Raw genomic sequence first — 25,851 nt, 5'->3', positions numbered from 1 at the left:
TTCAAATTTGCCGGTGGATTTTGTTGTAAGGACTAAAAGCTTCCTTGAAGGAGTGATTGCCGGTGGTCCTGAATAGATATGAACACGTCAGCAAATTAGAAACAACCGCTGGTTTTATTTTGAAAATTTAAAAAATTATAAAGGGTAATTTTGACATTTCATTTTTTCGTTAACATTTACCGTCATCTCTATTGTTAGAAAATTTAAAACTATCTTCAAGTAATTTTTTAAGTAGCAGGGTAATTTTTTTTTTTTCATTTGCTAAACCATAAGGGTATTTTTAACTATTTAACCATTGTTTTAACATGTGATCTGTGTTAGGGTCAAAATAAAGGAGAATTTTTATTAATAAAAAAAAAAGAGAAGTTTATTACGATTCTTAGAAATATGGGGTGATTTTTATAATTTTTCTTATAAAGCGATCGAGAGTATGAGAGATATGAGGGGGAGTAATCAGTAATACTGAAGAGTGAAGACGCACGTTGTTAATATTTTGGCCCTTCTGGCTTCTGCACAAAAGAAAAGCATTCCGGCGTTTATTCTCCAGTTATGGCGAGAAATTACGGGATCTCCGTCAACGAAAGAGTGATAGTTTTCTTGTCTTTCTGCGTATTGTCTCTCTCATCGACTACTCTATCTTACAGGCCAGGGGATATCGTTCCCATGAACAAGATGGGTCAATACCACTCGGTTCGAACCAAAAAATACATCTAAATCTCTGTTTATGTGTGCGTCCCCCCTCCTTAGTTTCTAACTCGATGTATTTCAAATTTCAGTCGAGAACTGTTTGGCACGATGTGATTGGTCGCCATTGCCCAGTTTTTGCTGTCAATCGTGAGGTATCCTCTTTAGGCTCATCAATTGTTATGTCATTTTTTGCTCTAGTGTTTGGAGAAAACTATCCTCTTTCTTCTTGGTGGGTAATTTTGTTTTTTTGCCTATTGGTAATGGATAGGTATTGATCCCAATAGGGAAACCTACAGGTTACACTGGCGCTGATCCCTATAAAATGTAAGAACTAATTTCTTTCATTTATTTATGATGCGCTTTCAATTGATGCACTTGGATATCATGGAACAATCAGACAGAATAATTTTCTATCTTAGTCATCATGTTACCAAATTAATTTGACCTAAGTAATTTCTTAACAAAGGGATGAATAACAAAGTTCCCTAGTTACGAAACTTAGATGCCAAATGCTTGACAATAGCCTCCAATTGAAACCTCTACCCAAAAACACGTCCAGTGCTACCGAATAAAGATCTCACTGAAGAAAATATAATCAATAAATTGAATATACAGATATACATGATCTTTAATAAACTGGATACATAGAAGCACATTATCTAGTAACTATAATAAATGAATACAATCTGTATTTCTTGTGATCCCCAAATAATTACCTAGAAGGAAGAAAAATGCCAAATCAACAATAAGTCCATTTTTTATGTTGTTGAGTCCCTTTACCTTCCACATATCCAACACTTGGCTGTTATTGAGAAGGCCTATGATCATGTTAATTGGAGGTGTGTTGATCTTGTGTTGTAGCATATGAATTTTGGGCAGAAATGGAGAAACTGGACTAAAGTGTGTATTACCTCTCCCAAATTTTCAGTTTTGATTAATGGGTAGTCTGCAGGTTTCTTTGATAGCTCCAGGGGACTTAGACAGGGTGACCCCCTGTCTCCATTACTCTTTATTTGTGTCATGGAGATTCTTACTCTGTTTTGTAAGAAGGCTGTTGAGTCTGGTGAGTGGGAAGGTTTTGCAATTGCTCTTGAGGGGGAGAAGGTTAATATTCTCCAATTTGCAGATGATACCTTATGTTTTGTGGATGCTTCTCCTTCTTAAGTGGATTTGGTTCTTGGGATTTTAACTTGGTTTGAGGTGATCTATGGGCTTAAAGTCAATTGGAGTAAAAGTCAAATCATTCCAGTGGGGGCAAGTAACCAACTTAGTTGAATGTGCAGAGGTACTGGCTTGTTAGATTGAATCCCTTCCAGTAAAAATATTTGGGTTTGCCTCTGGGGGCGAGTTGTTTGCTTTCTTCAATTTGGGACCCATTTATTGAAAGAATGGAGAGAAAATTAGCATCTTGGAAGGCAAGATATCTTTCTTTTGGGGGTAGGGTTACTTTGATAAAGAGCACCCTATCAAATTTACCTGCTTATTTCCTCTCTCTATTCCCTATCCCTAATAAAGTAGCAAGAAAGTTTGAAAAGCTTTAAAGGAATTTTCTTTGGAGGGGTTGGGATGAGGAGCAAATAATTCATCTTGTCAATTGGGATCAAGTTTGTCTCCCTGAGGCTGAAGGTGGTTTGGGCATAAGGAAGTTGAAGAGCTTTAATTCTGCCCTCCTTTCTAAGTGGATCTGGAGGTTTGTGGCTGAAAGTGATGCTTGGTGGAGATCCCTCATAGCTGGTAAATATGGGGTGGAGTGGGGCAATTGGAGATCTAGGGATCCTCCTCCAAGTTGGGGAAATTCTCTGTGGAAAGGGATAATGAAGAACTATTCTGTTCTAATGGATGGGGTTTCAATTAAGGTTGGTAATGGAAATAGAACTAAGTTTTGGATGGACCCTTGGTGCTTGGATGGTTCTCTTGCTGAGTCTCTTCCTTTTCTTTTTCAGTGTGCCTCTAATCAAGAGGCATCTGTAGCTGAGCATTGTAGCTTGACTGGAGATTCTGTTACTTGGACCCCTCTCTTTAGAAGGAATCTCTTTGACTGGGAGCTTGAAGAGATAGTGAATATTGCTGACTCTTCTCCAGAAACAAAAGGTTGACATTGTCTCAGAAGACAAGTGGTGCTGGAAGTGGAATCCGGATGGTGTTTTCTCTGTCAACATTGGCATCTAAGCTTTGCAGAATGGGTGACACTGATTTCCCATGTATTCAGGTTTGGAACCCTATTAGTCCATCTAAATCAACTTTCTGATTTGGACTATGGCTCTGGATAAATGCCTTTCTAGAGCTAACCTTGTGAGACGGGGCATTCAAATATTGGATCTATCTTGTGGTCTTTGTGGGAGTATTCCTGAATCAACAGACCATCTGTGCATTCACTGCCCATTTTCTTCTCAGTTGTGGGACTATTTTCTCCAAGCCATGAACATCAGCTGGACTATGCCAAGATCGGTAAAGGAGCTCCTCTGTTGCTGGAATATCAAAGGTCTATGCAAGAAAAGGAAATTAGTGTGGAGGACTATTCCTAGTGCTGTCTCTTGGGTGTCAGTTTCTGAGGAGTTTAGAAACTTGAATTTGTCTGTTTTATTTCGTTCTAAGTCCTGGTGGAGTATGCAATTGCTGTGTTGTTCAGGTTGCCTTTCTGGGTCTGATCACAGCTTGTATGTGTTGCTTTGAATAAATATTACTTTACCTTTTTTCCAAAAAGAAAATGAAAGATCCAAAAAAATGAGCCCAGACTCTGTAACTAAATGGGCAATGCACAATGACATGGGCTGCTGTCTTTAAATCCTAGATACAGAAGCTGCAACCAGCACTAGGAATCTCATACCTATGGAAACAGGTTTGTCTCAAGTTAAGCATTTGCCTAATGCTGCTGTCCATTGCATGGAATCTATTTTAGATGTGCCTGAGTTTTTGAAATGTTTTTGTATGAAAACTAGGAGTTACTAGCAGGAATCAAGTTCTTTATAAATGATCCCAGTGAATTAACAAACCTCCTCCTGTTCCAAGTTATATCACTTGCATCAAGACAGTGGTTTAGAAACATGGCCTTAATTTAGAAAAATGGCCTTAATTTTCCAATCCTGCGAATTCTTATGGAAACATGGCCTCCAAATTATTCTTCCATCCACCATTTCAAAGAGTTTAGAAACCTTTTCCTCTTCATGAACAGCTTGCGTAAAGAGACTCCAATGACAGTGGGTTGATGTCACACCACAGGTTCTTCTATTACACCTTTTATGAAGGAATCATACATTTTGTCAATGCCTTTGCAAAACCAAACAATCATACAAGGAGTTACACAGTTGGTCTGATCTACATCTCCATTGTCATTCAGTGATCCATATTTAGCTTTAACCAACTCCCCACTTCTTCACTATAATGCCAATGCCACTTCGTATTTATTATCTTCAATCTTCTTATCCTTGATTTCCATCCTTTGAGGAGCACAGTTTGTTTCAATCCACCAAATGGAATTTGTTCTCTTCCTTCCACCTCATCCATGGGTATAAATGAAAGATAACAAGCAGTAATTTTCTAGTGCATTTTTAATCAATATTACTTACTTTTGAAAGAGATTATGCTCTCCATGATGACAATCTCCTTTGAAGTCACTCCAAAACAAGATCCTAGATGGAGACTGATGTGCACTTGGCTCCAAGGTGATAGATCTAAATATTGAGTAGGAAGATATATGACGCCTCACACCCTGAGGCCTCTGGATAGATCTTCTACACCCTTAACTTGCCTAACCAGAATTACTTTTTAAAATAAGCTGAGATTACTGGAGGCAAATATATTGCCTATCCGGCCTGAAATCACTTCAAACTAGAAGTATGATGATGGGGCTATTAACAAGAATGATAATGTGAATGGCCCAATGAGGCCCATTAAACATGTGTACATCAGGGGAGCTCACAAGAAGGCCCAGTATCCACTGGTGATGTAACCGACATCCATAAATAGCACAAGTGATAACAAGAAAGGCATCGAGCTATTCCATTTCAACTCCCAATTTCTTCTTCTTCTTCTTCTCTCTCTCAATCTGTCTAATTCTCTGATTTCAGGAGGCAAAGTCTCCCTCGAAGAAGACTCTTGTGGTGAGCAGGATCCCATCATATGATCCCTTTCAAAATTCAAATACCTTAGGTGACCGTGTGAACTATCCAAGAAAAATATAGTCATCTACAAAGTTAAGTAACTCCATCTTATCAAACACAACCCTCACCACAAACCTCTCAAGATTGTGCCCTCCTGCTGCTTTTGCCATAAGTCTAGTCAGAGCTTCTGTCACACAAATGAATGATAAGGGTGAAAATGGGTCACCTTGCCTGATCCCTTTAGAACTCCTGAAGAAACTGGCCGGGTCCCATTTGAACAAAATTCCAAAATTTTCCTGTTTAATATAAATGCACTTTAGACTTGGATATAATGAACGATACCACCCTCTTCATTCTAGATGCAAGAAATCTCACCAAAGTCTTACAGAAAATTCAATCAGACTAATTGGCTTGAAACCTTTCAGCTCCCCTGCTTGCCTATTTTAGAGATGAATGTTGTGAATTGCAATTAGGCTTCTTTCAAATGGATGTATTTCTATGGAAATTCTCTGAACCCTTCATTTCTTCACAACATCCCAGAAATTCTTGCAAAACAACATAGTAAAACCACTTTCCCCCAGGGATTTGTTCTCATCCATTTCCTTCATGATCCTCCACACACCTTCTCTTGCTCTAATGGTTTATCCAAATCATCCTGCTCTTCAGTTAGCTTCTCAGAATGGATTTTGTCTTTTGACAGCTATATCATCAAGAAAATATTACTAGTATCAACCAGAAAAAGGGGCTAGAGTAAATGGTCACTTTTAGGTATCTTCCGGTAATCAATCTTAATTTTATTCTCATTTCTACACCTTTTATTTCGAAATTTGCATTGCCTATACCATATTTTTACCATATCCATCTTAAAATGTTGCGATTTTGAAACATCTGCCCTTAGTTTCAACTTTGCATTTTTATTTTTAACTCAGAGATCATGTTGGGGATTTATTTTGTTATATTTAACATGCTTTCTACTTTCTTGAAATTGTTTTTTTTTATATGCTATGCACTCATTTGCATGTTTTCACCATATTACTACAATGAACCAGAAAACATATTATACTGGTGGCCTTATCCAATTTAACGTTAAGATATGCAATCTTGTGTTTTTAGAGTACACTTTCTTTTCCCGAAATCATTTTAACTTTTGGTATTTTCTTTTAAATTTTTTATTGGTATGTCATTTTCCTTGAATTCCTAATATTTATTTATATAGCTCCTTTTTTTTCCTTGCAACCCTTGCTATCCTCTGATATGACCCATTAGTGTTTTTTTTTTCTTCTGGAAATGCAATGGAATCCCAGACATGTTATTAGGATTGCTGTGCATGCAGATCTTTCCAAGTTGGCAGGGAGAAATTTCTTATTCCGTGGCTCCTTGTAATAAACCGGAAGAGTCCTGAGGTTCCAATGATTGATGTACATTTGGTAAGGTTTTCATATGCTTAACATGTAAGCTTTGATCATTGGCAAGAATATTTCATTCAGGTGAGGCTAGAAGAAAACAAGTACAATGAAGAGAGTGTACTTACAAGATAAAGTGTGAAAATTAAAATGACAAATTACAAAAGGAAAGGCCCATGCTACTAGAAAAATTGGCTGTAATAATTCCTTCATTCTCAAGAGCATTCAGTGTATAATGTGGTTATCTAACTTGAGCAAATTTGATGTTTATGGAAAATGCAAAATAATAGGGTCTCTTCAATAATGTTGGAAAGTCTCTACATCCCTTCTCATTCTAGCAACTTATTTAGGACCCATAGGAATGGGAGATTCTGCAAGAGTCAAACCGCTAGCTGTAGAAGGACAAAGGATGGGCAGGACCACAGGAGTTTGGAATTCGGGAACATAGTGGTGGAAGGGGATTTCAAAGGTATAGTGGGATAGTTAAGAAATGGCAGCCATGGAACGTGGTAACATTGCCACAAATTGAGAGAAATCAAACATTTGGAAGGAATTAGTTGACATGTTCACTTTGGTCCAAAGATCAACAAACAATCTAGTTGATTCATTGGCCAAACAAGGGGTAAACAGGGAACAAATGTACCAGGGGGTAACTGTTTAACGGTGTTTGTAAACCAAGAATTATAGGGTTAGGTAGCTTTGGCTAGCTTAAAAAATAGGGTCGGCCTACGTTGTTCATAATATATATTTTTTAATTTTTATTAAAAAAGCTTCCTACATTACCAATGAAAAAAAAATCTTTTCTACCCCACAACATACTCTTTAAGAAGTAATCTTTTAGAGATTGTTAGGTTTCAACTTTTTTTAATGATTGAAAATACAATATTTTATTGATAATAAAAAGAAAGAAAACTTTGAGCTTTAATCACTTCCTGTCTTGTGCAGTTGTGCCTTTCAGTATTGATGAATAATCTTTTACATACTCCTTTTTCCTATTTCTTTTGCAAAAATACCCTTAATCTTGGTGGGATCCAGGTTGCTCAATTTTTTCACTTCATCCATTGTGGAGATTTAAGCTTTCACCATATTTTGATTAGGAGGCTATCTCCATGAGCAAGATCCCCTTAGAAGTCTAATAAGATGTTGACATTCATCACCTTAGTTTCTTTCTTTCTAACATCCTTGATTATAGGCTGAACTTTTTTTTTTTTTTGGTTCTCAAATCCTATTCACAATTGAAGATATTAGTAGATGGATAGTGGTTTCACAACTTGCCTTTGTTTTAGTCAACAGAACAGTGGACGAAGAGAAGAGAAGTGGAAGAGAGAAGAGGAGAAGAGAGAAAGAGGATGAGAGAGACACAAGATGATGCTGGCGGCGCCAGCCTTTTTTATTATATATACTAGGGCGACCGTACAACTTAAAGGAAAGGAGAAAAAGACTAAAGTGCCCCTTGCGGCATACACCTAATATTACATCAGCCTTAAATAGAAAGCACACATATAGCGATATTTTCTGAGTCATCCTTTTTTTAGAAAGACTTCCACAAGTATTGATCTTTAGATGGAAAAGCCACATGGAGCTGATTTGATGGTATAATGGCCTTAAAAAAGAGCAGCTGACAAAAGATGGCCTTAAGAAAGAGCACAAGAAAAATAACCAATGTGATCAAATGTTTAAATTCTTCTGTTATTCTCTTTAAGATCCAAAAATAGACCTTCTAAAGTTTCAACAAGTAGTATAACCTTCAAAACCTCATGATCCCTAAATGCTTGTCTTGAAGCCAAAATTCCAAGATGGGTAAGTGCTAGAGGAGAAGACAGAGGATAATGGGATTATTATTTTTTTTAAAGAAGAAATATGGTACATTCTGGGGAATTTGTGCATCAAAGAGGCATCTCTCCATCAAAGGCCTTCCCAAAATCTAACTGTATTTCCCTTACTAGGAGCATACCTGATGTATTTGTGAAACAAGTCAAGAATGGAGTGGATAACTTCCCAAGGATAGGCTAAAATTGTTTTGGATGTCAATTTGCCTTACATCTATTTGGTTGTCTGCCATGGATACTGTTTATTAGAGTACCATAGTTTATCAGAGCCCCCAACAAGAAAGGTAGTCCCTTTTGGAGTCACCTAGCTCCCACAAGAAATTCCCAATGCTCCACTCTAAGATTTTGGTCACTTTTATTAGGGATCTAGAAACTAATAAGTAAACTAGGAAGTTAAAAGTGTGGTCTTGATAAGACCTATCCTTTCCTTAAAAGAGATATAGTTCATCTCTTCTAGCAAGATAATCTCATAGTGCATCTTTTCACCATGGCCCCCCAAAAGACAAACCTAGGGTTTTCTTAACTTTTCAATTAAAAAGACAAAAGATCTAGGGTTTCCTCCTAGAGGAAAAATGTTATGGGCCCACGAATAGGACCTCATCACAAGTCGGTCAACGGGGAAAACCTCCTGTTTTCCCTTGTTCCTCCCTTTTCTTGAGGAACCTATCTTGGCGCCTTAATGGTGATTTGTTAAAGAGATCACCAACTCTCCTCTACTCTTTCTTGATTGAAAATTTTCGATGCCTTTGTTGAATATTATCAGCTCCTTTAAATAGGAGATTACAAGAAGATAAGAGTCCTACTTTTAGGAAGACTCCCTACTAATCTATACTATTGAATTTAGCTAAGATAGAAACAGATAAGATAAGAACACTGAACAGAGAAGATAGAACTGTATTTAGCTAGATAAGATGAGAACACTGAATTAGATAAGATGAGAACACCGAATCTTGCACCCTTTACTGCTGTTGTTGGCGGCGATATTGCTTCCCAATGAAAGCATCCACAACATTACTCCCCTCCTGGACTAAGAGCTTGTCCTCAAGCTCGAATTCAGGATAGGTGTCTTGAAACACAATCAAAGGAATCCAGGATGATTTTGCCCTCTTGGATCGGGTTCCAATGAAGAGGGTTCATCCTCATTTTCCTCTTGTTCCACTAGGAGGCAGAAAAGTCTCTTGCACTTGTGCCCTGCTAAGTAAAGTTCATCACAATTAAAACGTTGTCCCCTCGCCCTGCGTTCCGCCATCTCAGCCCTGGACAAGTGCTTAATAGGGAATGCAGCCACTCTACTCCCCACACTGGATGCCGAGCTGGAATTGTTGCTCGTCTGTGGTTTCTATTCTTGGCTGGCTGCTGAAAATGGGGCCATTTCGAGTGTTTTCGGGGATGCCCATGCTGTCGGAGGCCGCCCTATACTGAAAGTTCTGCGACTGAGTTGCCAAATTCATAGCAGTAACCAGGTTGGGGGAATTTTGCATCTCCACATCCACCCTCAAAGTTTCTGCTAACCCTACGGTGAACATGTCAGCCTGCTGGTCTGGTCGTACCGATGATGCTCTTGCAAGGAGGGTCTAAAACTGACGCTGATATTCAGCTACCGTTCCCGTCTGTTTGAGGTTGATTAGTTCACCTAATGGATTGCTTGTTAATGGGGGCCCAAACTTGAGAAGGCAGTAGGATTTGAATTGGGTCCAACTGCCCGGGTTCCTCCTGCTCCAATCTATAAAACCAGAGCTGCGCCTCCTCCGTCATGTGGAAGAACTGCTCACATCTGTACAGCCATCCCAGAGGATTTCCAACGCTATTATAGGAAGGGAACTCCAGCCTGCTGTATTTGGGAATGATCACAACTCCTTTGGCAACGACCTGCTGCTTGCCAGACGATTCTGCCATGTCTGGTCGGCGGCCATTTGTGGTTGGAGCCCCTTTTGGGTTCCTTTCCTTGCTAGAAAAGTATAACTCCATCAAGCGCCTTAATTCTCGGACATTGTCCTTGATCTTGCGCACCTCCGTGCTGTTTTCCACGAGCTTGTGCTCTAGTTCATGAACCTTAGTCGTCAACTTCTCAAGGTCTCCCATGACGCCTTGCTCTGATACCAGATTGTTATGGGCCCTCGAATAGGATCTCGTCATAGGTCGGTCAACGAGGAGAACCTCCTGTTTTCCCTTGTTCCTCCCTTTTCTTGAGGAACCTATCTTGGCGCCTTAATGGTGATTTGTTAAAGAGATCACCAACTCTCCTCTGCTCTTTCTTGACTGGAAATTTTCGATGCCTTTATTGAATATCATTAGCTCCTTTAAATAGGAGATTACAAGAAGATAAGAGTCCTACTTTTAGGAAGACTCCCTACTAATCTATACTACTGAATTTAGCTAAGATAGAAACAGATAAGATAAGAACACTGAACAGATAAGATAGAACTGTATCTAGCTAGATAAGATGAGAACACTGAATTAGATAAGATGAGAACACTGAATTAGTTTCCCAAAGAATCTGATTAGAATGATATATAATTGAAGGGGATTCAGAGGTGGTGATAAGGTGGCTGACTAAAGATCAAAATGATTTATGGAAGTACAATAATGAGAAGAGGAAATTCAAGTGGCTGGTGCGGGAGATGGAAGTTAAGACATGTTGGATTAAAAGATCGGCTAATTCCCTAGCTGACGGTTTAGCTAAACAAGGGACAGAAAGGGATTCATTGTTTTGGGCTAAGCACTCTTGGAAGATAAGTGTGTTTGTCTTCTACTTGTAAATTTTCTACTGATGAATTAATGAAAGTGTTATTGATAAAAAAAAATGATATATTTAACACTCTTTCCTCACTGTTATCTTATAATGATAACATCAGCAATTGCAAATGAGATATTGAATCACCCGGAACCTGCCTTGAAACCTGTAATTAGAAGTAAATATCTTTAAGTGAATAGCAGAGGCAACATGGATGTGTCACTGTTGGGCTCCCTACTTGGCAGGAAAAAAAATCCTTGGCTAAATGGAACTATTCACAAGAACAAAGTAGTATTTGTTATTAAAGCAACTCCTGATCCACATCCTCCATTTATACCAAAAAACCTAACCTCTGTAGGCCAAGAATGGTTTAGTTAACATCATTGTCAATCACTGCTGCTTATGTGGGAAAGCTGAGGAGAATATTCAGCATATTTTAGTCCATTGTGAGTTTTCAGCAAGGGTGTGGTCTCATGCTTTAAAGCTGTTTGGTATGAATTGGGTTATTCCTCCGGATATTGCTTCTCTGTTCTCCTCTTGGCGGTTGAAGGTCTTTAGTTAAAGTGGCACGTTACTTTGGAACCTAACCCCATTGGTGATCTGTTGGTGTATCTGGATAGAAAGGATGGTTGCCTGTTTGAAGACCTTTCTTTTCCTGCTCAAAAACTTAGTGCAAAATTTGAAAGAATTCTGATCAAATGGGCTTCTGTAAGTAATATATTTCAGGGTGTGCATTTTAGGCATTTTAGTAATGATGTACTATTTTATTTTTTCATTTGTCTTTTTCTTTTCCCCTGCTTTGCAGTTGTCGAGAAATCTCTCCCTCATCAGCATGCTCTTTATGCTTTTAATGAAACTAGTAATTAAGCACATGCGTTGCACGTGAGAAATTTTTCTTCATATTAATTACATGAATTTTAGATATATCATAGTTAAGATAAAAATTGAAAATTAACAAAAGCAATAATATGATTAAAAATAAACTTAAATGCTAGCTTGTAGCAAATAACAATTATTATTGTTGTTATTACTATTGTTATTATTATTATTATTATTATTATTATTATTAAATTTTGTATTCCATTTCTATCATAAATAAAAAAAAAACTTTTATTTTAACAATTATTTTTATTTAATATGATGAATATTAACATTAGAAATGTTCTCAAATGTTTTCTACAAATTTTGTACAATTTTATTTTTGGTGTTCTATCATTTTTTTAAATATTTATTATTCAATTATGACATTATGGTTTCTTTGAAAAGTTGGATCATTGACCCACCATCTAGATAAGAAAATATATTTGCTTTCGGATTCATTTTAAATTAGGGAAAATTATAATCAGAGTGGGCTGTACATTTAAAATTCTGACAACCGACTCTACATTTCAAATTATAAAAACCCCCGCCATGTCATTGGAGGCTTATGTGGTTATCGCTAACACGAAACTATTAATCTATGTTGGACACAACAAAAATCTTATACCAAAATTGCCCTTTAATGCTAGGTGGTTGGAAAATAAGAAAAGGGTTTTAGTTTCTTTTCCTCTCTCTCTCCCTCTCACTTTCAGAGTCGTCTCTCTCTGCTCAATGACTGTGTGATTTGAGAATAAATAAAAATGGTTTTCGGTTTTGATATTTATGTTCTCTCTATCAATTTCTCTCATTCTCCCTTAATCTCTCTTATTCTCTTTCTCGGTCGATCTCTCCTTCCTTAATTTTTATTGTTCTCCCTCAGTTTCTCTCCCACTCCATCTCTCATTCTTTTTTTTTAATTTTCTTACACACTTATATGGTATTAATCAGACCGTATAAAAGAACATGATGCCAACTTGGTATGGTTCAAAAATCATTTCACCAATTTGATAAAAATTCACAAGAAACTCTTGACTATGAAATTTACACCAACTTGATAGAAATTTATATATTGATTGTACAAGTGATTGGTCGCCTTAGTTTTTTTATACTATCGGATTAATATTGTATAAATTTTTAAGGAAAATAGAAAAGAACGATAGAGGGAGTAGGAAAAAGACTGAGAAAGGAGATATTGATTGAGAGAGAGAGAGGGAGAGAGAGATTTTGATTTGGTTATAGACCAAAGTTGAGAGAGTGGGAGAGACAAAGGGAGCGGGAGATCGAGAGGTGACTATGGGAGTAAGAGAGAAGGGAGGGAGATCGAGAGACAGAGGGAGCGGGAGAGAAACTAAAACCTATTTTCGGTATAGGTTTTTTGTTGTGTCCAACATGGATTAGGAGTCCCATGTTGGTAATAGTTAGATAAGCCTCCGATGACAAGGCGGGGGTTTTTATAATTTGAAATGTAGAGCCAATTGTCAGAGTTTTGTTGGTTTCTAGACCAACTTGCAACCTAATTTTAAATGTACAACCGGCTTTAACTATAATTTCCCTTTAAATTATATATTTCATTTACATTTTATAAATAATTTTTACTTATCAATTAATTTTTGTTTATCTATGATATCATTTGACCCAAACCATGAACCCACCACCCAAAAAGAAAAATAGTTTGATTTCCAGGTTGACATTTAATTTCGTATTACATGTCCATCATTGATAAAATTATTTCTTATCTATAATACTTATCTTTTTTCAATACAATGAATGCATAATATTAGAGATGTACCCAATATTTTATTTTTTATAAATATATAACATTAAATATGTGCCCATAATTTTCTCTATCATTTTTTTTTAATTTTTGTGATTCTTTGAATTTTCTATTTTTCAAAATTTTATTATTTGACTATGAACCATTTTTCTTGGTTGGTTTGGTTTGTGAGTTTTTTTTAATCAAACCGGCTTGGTTGGTTTCTTAATAATTCGAACCAAAATTGAACCATTTTTCTTTTTTTTTGGTGCAATAACCTTGGACAATGAACAAGCTTGAGCCTGAAGGCCTGTATATTTATGCAAAAAAATAAAAAATACACCATAAATGATATCTATGAAAAAAAATAAAAAAATACCTTAAACAAGTTGAAGGCTTGAAGTCGTACTTGGACAATGAACACTGAAGTGGTGGCCGATTTGTTGGTGTCGAACTGGTTGCTGTCGCTTGAACCTGAAGCGAGAGGTGGTGGAGATAATAGGTGTCTCCAAAGAGGGAGTAGCTGGCGCCTGGCCTTGGTGGCTTGGTACTTGCCGGCGATTGGCGTTGCCGCTTGGCAATTGGCACGAAGTGGTGGAGGAGATGACAGGCAAGAGGGAGAGAGAGACAGAGAGTGAGAGAAAGAGTTCTCAGTTTTGGGCCTTTTGGCGTGGCCTTAATATTGAAGGGAGGGGGAGAGGCCGTTGGAGGATGACTGTCGGCCAACGCCGACGTCGAATGAAAGCAATCGGCGTCGAAGGAAAGCAAGGGGAACTGAGGAGGAAGATTAACAAGAGGAAAGCAAGGGTTTTCAGTTTTGGTATTAGCCTTTATGTATTGAAGAAGGGGAAAGGGGAAAATTCAAAAAGTCAAATGGTAGTGGGTTTAATAAAAATAAAAATATAATATATAATACATAATATATATAATTTATTATTGTATATACCAGCCGGTTCGGTTAATCGCCAGTTTTTTAAAAGGTTAACTGAAACTGAACCGAAACTTGTGGTTTTTTAAGAATAGCGAACCAAAACCGAACTGACTGGTTCAATTAATCAGATTTTCAGTTTGGTTTTGATCGGTTTTTCAGTTCGGTTTGGTTTTTCAGGCTTTTTGGCTCACCCCTAATGACATCATTTCATTTTTTAGGTAGATTTTAAATTTGGCATTCCATTTTCATCATTAGGAAAAATACTTCTTACATTTTATACTTATTTATTTTAATTTTTTATTATTTAATTATGGTATTATTTATTAATCCATTTGACCTCAAATGGCCGAATTGCTTGCCCACCACCAAGAGGGAAGAAAATGGTTTTGTTTCAAATTACTTTTCAAAATATTTATTTTTATACTATTAAAATTAATATTGTGGATTTCATTACAAGAATTTAATGATGAGAAAAATATATCTTAAATATAGGATTTAATGAGAGAGAATAGGAAAATATTTTTATTTCCAATTAAATTTTGCATTCCATTTCCATCATTAATAAAAACATTTCTTATTTATCATACTTATTATTGTTTAATATGTATGTTAAAAATGTTTTCATTTTTTTTCTTTTTTTTTTTGATCAATAATAGATTCATTCAAATCTTTGAAATATCAAAATATTTACAGCAAGGAAGACAAGAACTGAGCCCAAAACATTGCTTCCCTTTCTATCCCTTGTTTAGCTAATCCATCAGCTAAGGAGTTAGCTGATCTCTTAACCCAACTCATCCTGATGTCCATCTCCCGCACCAGCCACCTGAATTTCCTCTTCTCATTTCTGTAGTTCCATAAACCACAGTCATCTTTAATCATCCACCCTATCACCACCTCCAAGTCCCCTTCAATTATGAGTTTCCTGACAATCATCTCCTTGGCTTTCTGAACTCCTTCCATACTGTCAAGATCTCAGCTCTAAGGGAATCCCCCACACCAATTGGGCCTGAGAACATGGCATAAATGACCCCATTCTCATCCCTAAAAACACCCCCAATCCCCGATTGTCCCGGATTCCCCCTACAACTCCCATCAAAATTTAACTTTAAGAAGCCAAGAGGTGGGGGAGTCCAGGACACCCTTATTATTGGTTTGACTTGAGTGCAGTTTGCACTCTCGCCCCACTTTCTCAACATGTCTTCCACTGTGTAATCTGTAAATAGTTCTAGTGATTTCAGCCACTGTACTGCCCTTATGTGGATCACAACCCTCAATTCTTCAGCCCCTCTGTCATTTTTCTAAGAAGATCCTAGTATTTCTTTCTTCCCATAATGTCCAACATACTGCAGCCCTCAGACCTCTCCACATAGTCCTTCCCCTTTTCATGTGCCACCTGAAACAGAGGGGAAAATAGGCTCTGCAAGTTTGATGGAGGATTCCACCTACACCCAAAGAGAGAAAAAGCCCACTCCTAGATTGACTTTGCAAATTGGCAAGACACCAGTAAGTGAAAACCAGTCTCTGCATCCGCTTTGCAAAGAACACACCAATGAGGTGACAAACAAGTATTAGGTCTCTTCTTTTGGAGCAAATCCCCAATGTTGAATATTTCCAAATAGGCTTCCCAACAAAAACTACCAACCCTAGGAGGAATCGGTCTGCACCAAACCTCACTAACCGGGAAAGGGGAAGTTGCAGGACTGGTGGACTGGCAAAGGACTTTGGAGAAGGAAGCGCAAGAAAAAGAGCCCGTGGGGGTAGAGGTCCAAATTCTAGAGTCCACCTTAGAAGGGTCCAAGAAAACATTATCAAGAAGTTCAAGAGGCTTGAAATACTATCAAGGTCTGAATCCCTCACAGCCCTCCTCAGACCCAGGTTCCACCCAAACCCTGAAGTGGAAGAAGAAGGGGTGATGAAAGAAGAAACTGGCTCGTTTTTAAATTCAGAAAGAGCATACAAAGAAGGAAACTGTTCCTTAAGAGGAACATTTTTATTTTTCTTTCATTTTATCTATTTTTTTTCATTTTATTATTTAATCATGGCAACATGAATTGACCCATTTGACCCTAAATGGTTTAATTTCTTACCACCACCTAGATGAAAACACTATTTTTTTCTAGGTAGATGTTAAAAGTATAAGCTTTTATGTTATTAGAATTATTAATTTACTAAGTATGGATTTAATTAATAGAACTTAATAATGACAACTTGAGAAGAAACAAAGATGACTTAAGTATATGATTCAATGAACATGAATGCAAGTTAATAACTTAAATGTTGGATTTAATGAGAGGGAATCGAATGCATTTAATATCAATAACTGATTACCCAATTTGCCCTCATTTTTATCAGTAAATTTAAATATAGAGGGGTAAATTTTGTTCTCAAAAAATTCCAGAAATATTCTTGAGGCCATTCGTAAAGTAGTATAAATCTTTACCATTTTTCAAAAATAAAAAAAAAGAATGATTAGTTAACATCACAGGCTTTGTCTAAACCTAGTATGCATACAAAGCCTTTATTCCCAGATTTTAACATCATCATCATCCATTTGGTTTAGTGCTCATTAGCTATTAAGATCTAATCTGTCATTTGCCTCTCCTGAACAAAAGCACCTTGGTAAGGCTAGAACTTGTTTTTGTGCCTTGTGCTTTCCTGTCACCTAACTGATATTTAAGCATGATGTCACCCATTAAGAGGAAAAAAGTTACTAAAGAATAAAAATGTGTACTATATGGATAAGCAATTAGGATATGGTACAATAGTCAACTTATGGTTGTTACAAGTGACTAGGGTTCAAATCATATTTCCCTCATATCCGCAGTTTTTAATGGGCTATTTTAGTGGCATGTCAAATTCAAAATTAAATTTGAATGTTGCCTTAAATATAGCCTTAAATGTTGCATATAATTCAAATTCAAAATTGAATGTTGCCTTTAATGGCATGTCAATTGTCTTAAATGTAAGACTTAATTAAAAGTGATTTGTAAGACTTGATTAAGAGTGATTTAATTGAGGGAGAGGGAGGGAAATAAAATTTGAATTTGAAAAGTATTAAAATTCAAATTGTAGCAGCTGATACATGCATTGTATTGAGCCTGTATCAGATGATACAGACCCGGTGTGGATCGATATGGGCCCATATCGGCCTCGATACGAACAAAAAGACTGGCCATTTCTACATTTATTGGGCCCTCACCAAAACGATACTTATCGGCCGATATGGCCCAATATATTGCGAAATTTTGAGCCTTGTCTTCAACTATTCCAGCAACATGGAACAAATATCAGCCACAAATCTTCTATTACTATTTAGTTTTCCTTAAAAGATTCTTCTTATTCTTTCCTTCTAAATGCCCCATCAGATTGCAAATGGGATAGTGCTGTAAACAGTTTTTGATTTCTTATCACTGGAAAAGGAGGTCAAAGAGAGAATCTCATGTGGTTGTATAGGACTGAAGTTGGGCTGTCTAATAGGGCAAAGAAGTATCGGCAAATGAATTCCATCAAACTATTATCAGTTGTTAAAATGCTATCCAAAGAAAGAAACCATGCTAACACTTCCACTTTTAGAGGGATTGGATCATCCCATACTCCTTTGATTTGAAACTGCTCCTCCTGGTCTTTAATAACCACATTATAATACAACTTGACAGTGAACTGTCCATCTACACATTTTTTCCCACCATATGGCATTTGATAATAAGGGATTTATGATATATCTTTGTTCAGTCCAACTTTCTGAATGGATTTCTTCTGCTTCTAATTATCTGATATTACTTCTGATAAGCTTGTCACATGTAAGCATCTAGTAATGGGGGATTTCTTGTACTTCTAATTTGCTTTTTCTTTTTTCAGCTGGTAATGACAGCTTTTGATTTTGTTAGTTGATAAAAAAATCCTTCAGGATACCATGATTCAAAACCAACCAAGATCTCAAAAATCGATTGAGCATGGTGGTATAATTTGTTAATTTGAGTTTAAATAAAAAATGTTTTTACTGATTCTAATCAAAGAGCAAGTTTATTGTAATGACAACAGACACTTCTATAGATACCTTGTTTTGATCTTTTGCATATTTTGGTTGAAATTCAATACTGAAATTGAATTTTTCTGCAGAGATACTCTGGAAGTGATTTACAGGGTGTAACAGCTAAAGTTGTAGACATGCCACACCATTGTATGTCATATTTCCCTTGCTTTGTCATTTCTAATTTATTTTTTCTTGAGCAGTGGAGTGTGTCACTGACTTTACCTCTACAACACACTACTTTTGAGGATATTTAATGGTCATTATCTACATCATATTGTGCTAATATGTAATTTTCCTCTCAGTATTGGTACAAATGACAATATTCCTATATAATACCTTACCTTCTTCCAAAAAAATCACAATATCTTTTTTCCCTTGCTTGTAAAGATTGAAGTTTCTTGATTATACAATGAGTGAATGCTCCTTATGAAATATATATAGTTTTGGGTGACATTTTGATTTTTTTTTCTCTACTTTATTAGACAGAAAGCAATTGTTTTCTTAGATCCATACCATTTTTTTTATCTGAAACGATAACTTTCATTAGAGATAAATTAAAACTGAAATACAGAAGTCAACCCATATCATGTTGATAGTTGCATCTTGCATCTGTAGTGCGTAAGAAATTAGATCTTGAGTCTCCTCCATCATTCATGCTTTATAGCCCTGATGGAAGCTCTGCACAATTACTATGTTCTGTATTAGCATTGGAAGAGAAGTAAAGCTTGGAATATGCAGGGGTTGGATTTCATTGTTATTGAAAGGAGTCCAGAGGGAGCAGCAAGGTGCTTTTGAGTTGAAGAGCAGGGTTGGAATAGAAACTAAAGTCGTGTGGACTCCAAATCTTTGATCTATCCACAAAATTCAAGGAAGGTTTTTAGTTATGATGTCTCAAGTTCCCAACAGTCTCACTGAACTGTGAAAGCTCACGCTAATATTATCAACCCCGAAAGAGTTCTTTTCCATTGCCAATAGAATGCTTGGTATTACCCATGGTTTTTGAACCGCCGTTGACCTGGACGGTCAGACTGTTCGGCTCGGGAACCATCCAGGCAACCAGTTCCGTTTTACCCCAAACCCGGTCCCTGGCCAAAAACCGTTGAATCAGTCAATGACCCGTTGGCCCGGGCAGGCGAATTGCCGACTCGTTCAATGGTTTTTGGCCATTTTTTATTTTTTATTATTTTTATTTTTTTTTAATTTTTGTTGTCAGAATGGGCTGTCCATTCGAACCGGACAGTCGAACCGTTGACCCGGAAACCGGTGGCCAGAACAGTTCCGTTTCTGGGTCGTTTTTTAAAACCTTGGTATTACCTTCAACTAAATTTCAGGTTATATAATCTTGTGCTATATCCAAGAATGATTTTGAAGGGCTTGGTGCATTTTTCCTTTTTTCTAACAGTCGAAAGTCTTAACATTTCTATTTGTAGCATTAGAGTTATGGGTTGATTGCAGTCTAAGTGGGTTTGGTATGCACCCTATTGGTAATGTTGCCTTCATCTGGCAAAGGACAAGTGTTGCCTTTGTCCTTTGGCTACATTGGTGGTAGGGCACAGTAGGAAGATTCCCTCTACCTTTTGCTTCCTTTATAAAAGTAGAAAAGTTGTGCAAATGAAAACCAAAAATAGCTGGTATTGTTTTGTCCAGCAAACCATGTCTTGGAGTGAACCATTGGAGCTGTTTGTTTACTCCCGTGTTTTGGATAGCTAACTTATATTCTATTCATTAATGAAAAATAATTATATGTACAATGGAAATTATCATGCTGGTACTACCATCTTACAGTTCTTTAACCAATTACATGTACAATGGAAAATTTCATGTTAGTCTTACAGTTCTTTAACCAATTACACACCAAAACAAGGAATCTCTTCTTGTTACTTGTCCCTCCCTAATGTCTTTATTTCTCTCATTAGAGTCTGTAGTTCCATGTTCTAGTCTTTTAACTTTTCAGCCACCATCCCACTGTTTTGGAGTCTCCCTCCACCTTGATATCTCTCAACTTCATCTTTCCCATTGTTAGTCCTTGCAATAGTGCTAGTAATTCATCATTTGTGGAATCACCAATTCCTATAGGCCCTGAAAAGTGAGCAAGAATAGATCTAGAGCTGTCAAAGTTGAGCTTGAATTGGTTTAGAGTTGATGAGTCTAATCTCTAATTAAGCCAGGTGTTGAGCAAGATGAATGGATAGAAGCAGCATTCTGTCCTAATATAATATCCTCTGACGAGTAGAGCACAAATATCTCAAAAATCTTGATGAGGATGTTTTGTTGGTCCTTGCAATAGTGCTAGTAATTCATCATTTGTGGGAATCACCAATTTCTATAGGCCCTGAAAAGAGAGCAACAGTAGATCTAGAGCTGTCAAAATTGAGCTTGATTTGGTTTGGAGTTGGGGAGTCTAATCTCTAATTATGCCAGGTGTTGAGCAAGATGAATGGATAACAGCAGCATTCTGTCCCAATATAATATACTCTGACGAGTAGGGTGCAAATATCTCAATAATCTTGATCAAGATGTTCTTTTACTCTTGTTATGCACCTATTTGATAATAATCAACCAGAATTATCATGTGTTTCGTCATGAGTTTAAACACACTCTCGATTATCTTAATTAACTATTTGTAATGTTTTGAATAATATACTTTTGTTGCTTCTGGCAGATGTTGAAGTTCATCCAAACATACGCAAGCAATTTTGGGATCCGGAATATTGGCCAAAATATGTGCTTGTCAGATATACATGGTTAGTTTCGTTAATTCCATATTATTCTTAACATGGATGTTACCTAGGCAAAAATGTAAATCTGTGGTTTGGATCCACTAAAAGGCCTCGTATTTGTTTCACTAGAAAATCTTTTATTGTTATCATTTGTTGTCCGAATAGGATAGGGTAGAACCAAAATGCCTGCTGGGTCACAGGTCAATTGGTCCAACCACTATGTTGATCTAGTGGCCTGTTGCATCATGGTTAAAAAAATATGAATAGTACCTAAAATTATAAAAAATCAGAAAATTGTTACTTGTATGTCTAAAAAACAACTACATGGCACAAAGCCAACAAATTGATAATATTTGAGGAAATCAAAAGGAAACATGCAGTCTAAGTTGTCATTCTTAAAGAAATATAGAACAGGACAGAATAAATAATTAAGTATGATCAAGTCCATCAAGAACCTATACACAAAATTGAAATGCATGACTTAAAAATACATACTCAGCTGGGGATGGGTTAGCAAACACATCTATAACAAGAAAACTAGAGGAACAGAGTTTGTAACTTGTTTAAACCCCTATAACTTCAGCCTAAAATTCAAAGTTAGAGAACAGTCCATTGGGCCCTCCACCATCATCACAGTCATCTCCTTTAATAGTATTTCCATTGTTTCCATCATTATTACCATTCTCCTAACTTCCATTTCCTTCATCATCATCTTCTATTTCAATAGGTTCAGGATTGAACTTAGCTGTTGTCATTAAATCTGAAATATAAATACGAGTATAGTTGGAGAGGTCATATTTTTTTTACTTGTATTTATTTGACACTATTTCTCAGTATAGTTGGAGAGGTCATATTTATTTGACCGCCTTTTCTTACAGGTGCTGTTACTGGCCTTCTATGTATGTGACATCTAAGTCTACATTCTCTCATTTTATGACATATTGTAGCTGTTCCTAGGTTCCTCAAATGACTTCATTTCTGACCCTTTACTTTCTTCTTTTTCCACTCATCCATCCCAGCATGGGCATTTATGCCACACTTTTTTTTTTTTTCAGACATGTTTCTTGGCTGCTAACTCCGTGCAGCATTACTGGTCTAAATTTCTATCATTATCCAAGACGTATCCCAACTGTATGGGGTTGGCTACATGAGTCATGTTTCACCATTCGGTAATGTTTAATGCAGTGATTTAAAAGGTGTGCCTAAGCGCACAGGCGAGGCACATTTTAGGGTAATGTTTCACTCCTTTTTGCTTTTTTTTAACCTAGTGGGTGGGCCAGGGGCTCCGCCCCCGGACCCCGGTACCATGCCCCTCGAGGCAAGCCCAAATAAGTCCATGTTAGGGTCCTAATAAAACATCTTAAAAAGCAATTAAAATTATAAAACCATTATTTTTTGTGTGAGAACTAAGAATTTAAGACCTTAACATGGACTTGTTTGGGCTTGCCGCGAGGGGTGTGGCACAAAGGTGGCTTGTAGAATCAGGAATGTAATATGTTTTACATCACATTAGCTACTTGAAGTAATGCAATTGAGGAAAAAAAGAGATTTTGGGTTTTACATGCTTGAAAATGTTTTATATGTTTGATTTTATTTTTAAATTTTCATTTGAATACACTTTATATGTTATGTTTATGTATTTTAATTTTAGATAATAGGTTTTTTAAAACATTTATTTTAAAATTTAAGTTTATATTTTTTATTAATATTTTGTTTAATATATATATATTTTTGTATTTTTGCGCCTTGTGCCTTGGGCGCAAATTGGCCCCTGAGCCTTTTTTCTTCCTTGCGCTTTTAAAACACTAGTTTAATGCCCTATCCATTGTTAAATTATGAGCGTTTGAATCATTTATTACTTTTTTGACCCATGTCCTTTTTGGTCTACCATTCAATTTGCAATAGATCACTTCTTACCGGTGCTGTCAATGGTTTCTATGCACATGACCAAACTACTGACAAAGATTACAAGAGTATAAAAAAAAGGAACATGTTAGTATGGAGAAGGTTCAATTTTTTGATGAATATATAGAGAAGGTTCAATGAACTATAAAATGTGTTCAAAGTAGAGGTAACCTTGAGTACTTAAGATGAAGACAAGTTCAGCTGAGAACTCATAACACTGAAAAAAAAGCTCTTTAACACTAATCCTATGGAGCATGGAGGCACCATTTCCATATGTTGCTCACTATTCATCTACACAAAAAAATAAAACTGAAGAAAAAGTTGAATACAAAAATCACATGGAGCTGGAAGCATTGTCTCGAGGGCCATTGCTTGGTGCAATAGTGAAAACTTGGGTTGGAAATGACAATTTAGCACTCGTGTTCATAAGATTTTGGCAAAAAGTTTTGATGCTGACTGCCAACCTAACATAACCATCCTCTATCAGGGATTGTGCTATTTAGTTTATCAAAACAAAAATGTGATCTAACAAATTACCACCTTTTTGTTTTCTTTTCATTTGGGTTTCTTTATTTTTGGTGGGTGTGTTCTAAAAATTTTGCCAGAAGTTTGAGACCTTATTGTAGATTATAGTGTCATGTTGGTATACCATTTTAAGGTTAATCAAATGTCTCGACTCTCAATTAGGTAATAATTTCTTTTGCCTCTGCTTTGTGCATAATGCTGATTAAGGTATGCCATGTATAGTTTCCCAACCTGCATTTACAGAAAACATATACAGCCATACGTCAAGAATATTGAATTTTATGGGCCCTGCAGATTAGTTTCATTAAATTTCTTTTTACATGTCAGTTCAATTTTGTATAGTTATATAGAAATTTCTCTATTTCCTTTATTCTCTGTGGTGCTTCTTTTCTTGTTCATTTTCTCAGATGTGATTCATAGTGGTAAAGTAGAAGATAAATTGTGTTTCTTTACTGAGATTCACAATGATTCTAAAGCATTTTGACAAGTATTTGTGGAACAATTTTACATCTAAGAATCTGATAATTACTGCCCTCTTAACCACAGCAAAAATGTTTGGTTTTGGAATGTTAGAGGCATGCCTCGTAGAGTTATTTGTTGATCCTGTTCAAGGATTATATGTATGCATTTATGCAACATGCTTGGAAACTTTGTTGGCCTGTTTAAAATTTTTACAGACGATATTTTGAAATTAACTATTTTTGCAGGGAGGAGCACTCAGATATAGATGTAACAGCTGGATTTTATGCATTATTTGGATCAGGTAAGAAGGCTCCTCATCATTGCACTTGGTGAATTAAAAAAAAAGTAAAATTGTATTGATATTTTGAGAAATTAAATTGGGCAAGTGTGAATGGAAACTCAGAGGCAAAACTGAAGATTTTTAGACAAAGTTTGGTTCCATCAATTTGGTGGTGCATGTTCTATCCTGTTTTTGCTTTGGCTTGTATTTGTGGTCTTCGGTCCTAAAAGAATTTAAAGGGTTCAACTGCCTTGGTACTTTTTGCTGAGTTTGGATCTGCTGATTACAACTGCACAGCACACTGCTGGACACATTCACACTGCCATACATCAGGAATATGTCTTGTACTTTATATCACTGATGTTCCCAATGCGCAGCAGTGTGATTAACAATGTGGCCAGCATTGTGTTGTGGTCAGCACAGATCTGGACTCCTTTTTGCTAGATGGAATGTTGCAAGGACACACCTAAGGCTCGGTTGGTTGTGTGCACAGGGCATGCTCTCTTCTGTTTAAATATTTTTCTGTTCTATTTTATTATTAATGATCCAGCCACTTGGAGGGTGATGAATTAAAGGGTAAAAATATTTCATTTATTAGAAAATTTGCTTAAAGTTTATTTTATGCACGTGAAACAGGGCTCTTAGTGTCTTTTATCCTTGCGATATATGTGTTGCAGTCCTCTCAGGACAAATTAGCAAGGTACATATTGGCTTCCTGTTCTTTCCAATTGGTATTTTATATTTCATTTGTTGTTCGCATGGTCCTTTTTTATTTGATAAAATTTTGATATTTAAGTTGACACTTAGGATCAAAATTTCACATCATATGAAGGAGACCTTAGAGGTTCTCACAAAATTATCTTATGCATCAATTTCGGTATTTTTTGTGACTTTCCCTTAGGAGTTTGCTGTTTTTTTTAGGTTTGTGAGGGAGACTGTTGCAGAGAGCAGCATTCCTGGGGGAGGCGTGGCCAAGGTTGAGTGAACTAGTGAAGGAACTCTCGGCATGTCGGAACCTCAGAAACAGAAAGGAATGCCACTGTTTTCTCTCTCTCTGGAGGGGGGCTTGGAATCAGGATAGGGGAAGGCTTTTGGTCATTGTATATTGTTGAATTTTGTACGTGAGTCGTGAGGATTAGTAACTTGCGTAGAAAATCTATTTTATGGCGCATATTTTCTTCCGTAACGCAACACTTTCATTTTGAGTATATTCGTAGATTTCTAACGCTGGAAAATTGTTCAAGTTTGCTTCCCATAATATAAATAGTTTCCCTGCTGAAAGAAAAAAATAGCCTCTTTCAACCCCTAAAAGCATTAATATCCAATTCAAAAGTAGGTAATCAGAAACCCCCCCCCCCCCCCACAAAAAAAAGAGCAAATTTGAAATTGAGTTTAAGATAATGAAAAATGTAAATTTTTAGAACAAATAACCTAGAAGCCTAGAAGAATCTGTTCTAATCAAAATAAAACCAAATCGAGAATTAAAGCTAGTCAAGCTAGTCAGATAAATCTACCCCCCAAAAAAGAGGTATACAAAGACAAAGATAATGGAGTGGTGAGAAAATCATTAGGAGAAAGAGTTTCTGTTTCTTATGCTTTTTTATAAATACGGGATCTTTTTTGGGTGTCGA

At 36.5% G+C, this 25,851-nt stretch overlaps 1 protein-coding gene across 1 annotated transcript; it reads left to right on the top strand.

Moving 5' to 3' along the window:
* The first annotated feature begins 319 nt into the window (after window positions 1-319).
* Window positions 320-25,531, top strand: NPU (ATP-dependent helicase/deoxyribonuclease subunit B). Its single transcript, XM_088969025.1, has 9 exons — window positions 320-690; window positions 777-839; window positions 956-1,011; window positions 6,121-6,214; window positions 18,415-18,475; window positions 20,991-21,072; window positions 24,186-24,241; window positions 24,857-24,920; window positions 25,142-25,531. Exons 1-9 carry the CDS (start codon window positions 550-552, stop codon window positions 25,203-25,205), a joined length of 681 nt encoding a protein of 226 aa, XP_088825151.1. The 5' UTR covers window positions 320-549; the 3' UTR covers window positions 25,206-25,531.
* The last annotated feature ends 320 nt before the right edge of the window (window positions 25,532-25,851 follow it).

This window comes from Nelumbo lutea, chromosome 2 (assembly GCF_056320005.1).
Source record: "Nelumbo lutea isolate HS-2025 chromosome 2, American lotus-T2T, whole genome shotgun sequence".
NCBI classification, from domain to species: domain Eukaryota; kingdom Viridiplantae; phylum Streptophyta; class Magnoliopsida; order Proteales; family Nelumbonaceae; genus Nelumbo; species Nelumbo lutea.
This window is presented reverse-complemented; position numbering and strand designations above follow the sequence as displayed.

Coding starts and splice junctions, on each gene's coding strand:
- NPU (XM_088969025.1), top strand. CDS start 550: ATGGCGAGAAATTACGGGATCTCCGTCAACGAAAGAGTGATAGTTTTC. Junction 18,476..20,990: donor TGTAGACATGCCACACCATT/GTATGTCATATT, acceptor TGCTTCTGGCAG/ATGTTGAAGTTCATCCAAAC. Junction 24,242..24,856: donor TTATGCATTATTTGGATCAG/GTAAGAAGGCTC, acceptor CACGTGAAACAG/GGCTCTTAGTGTCTTTTATC.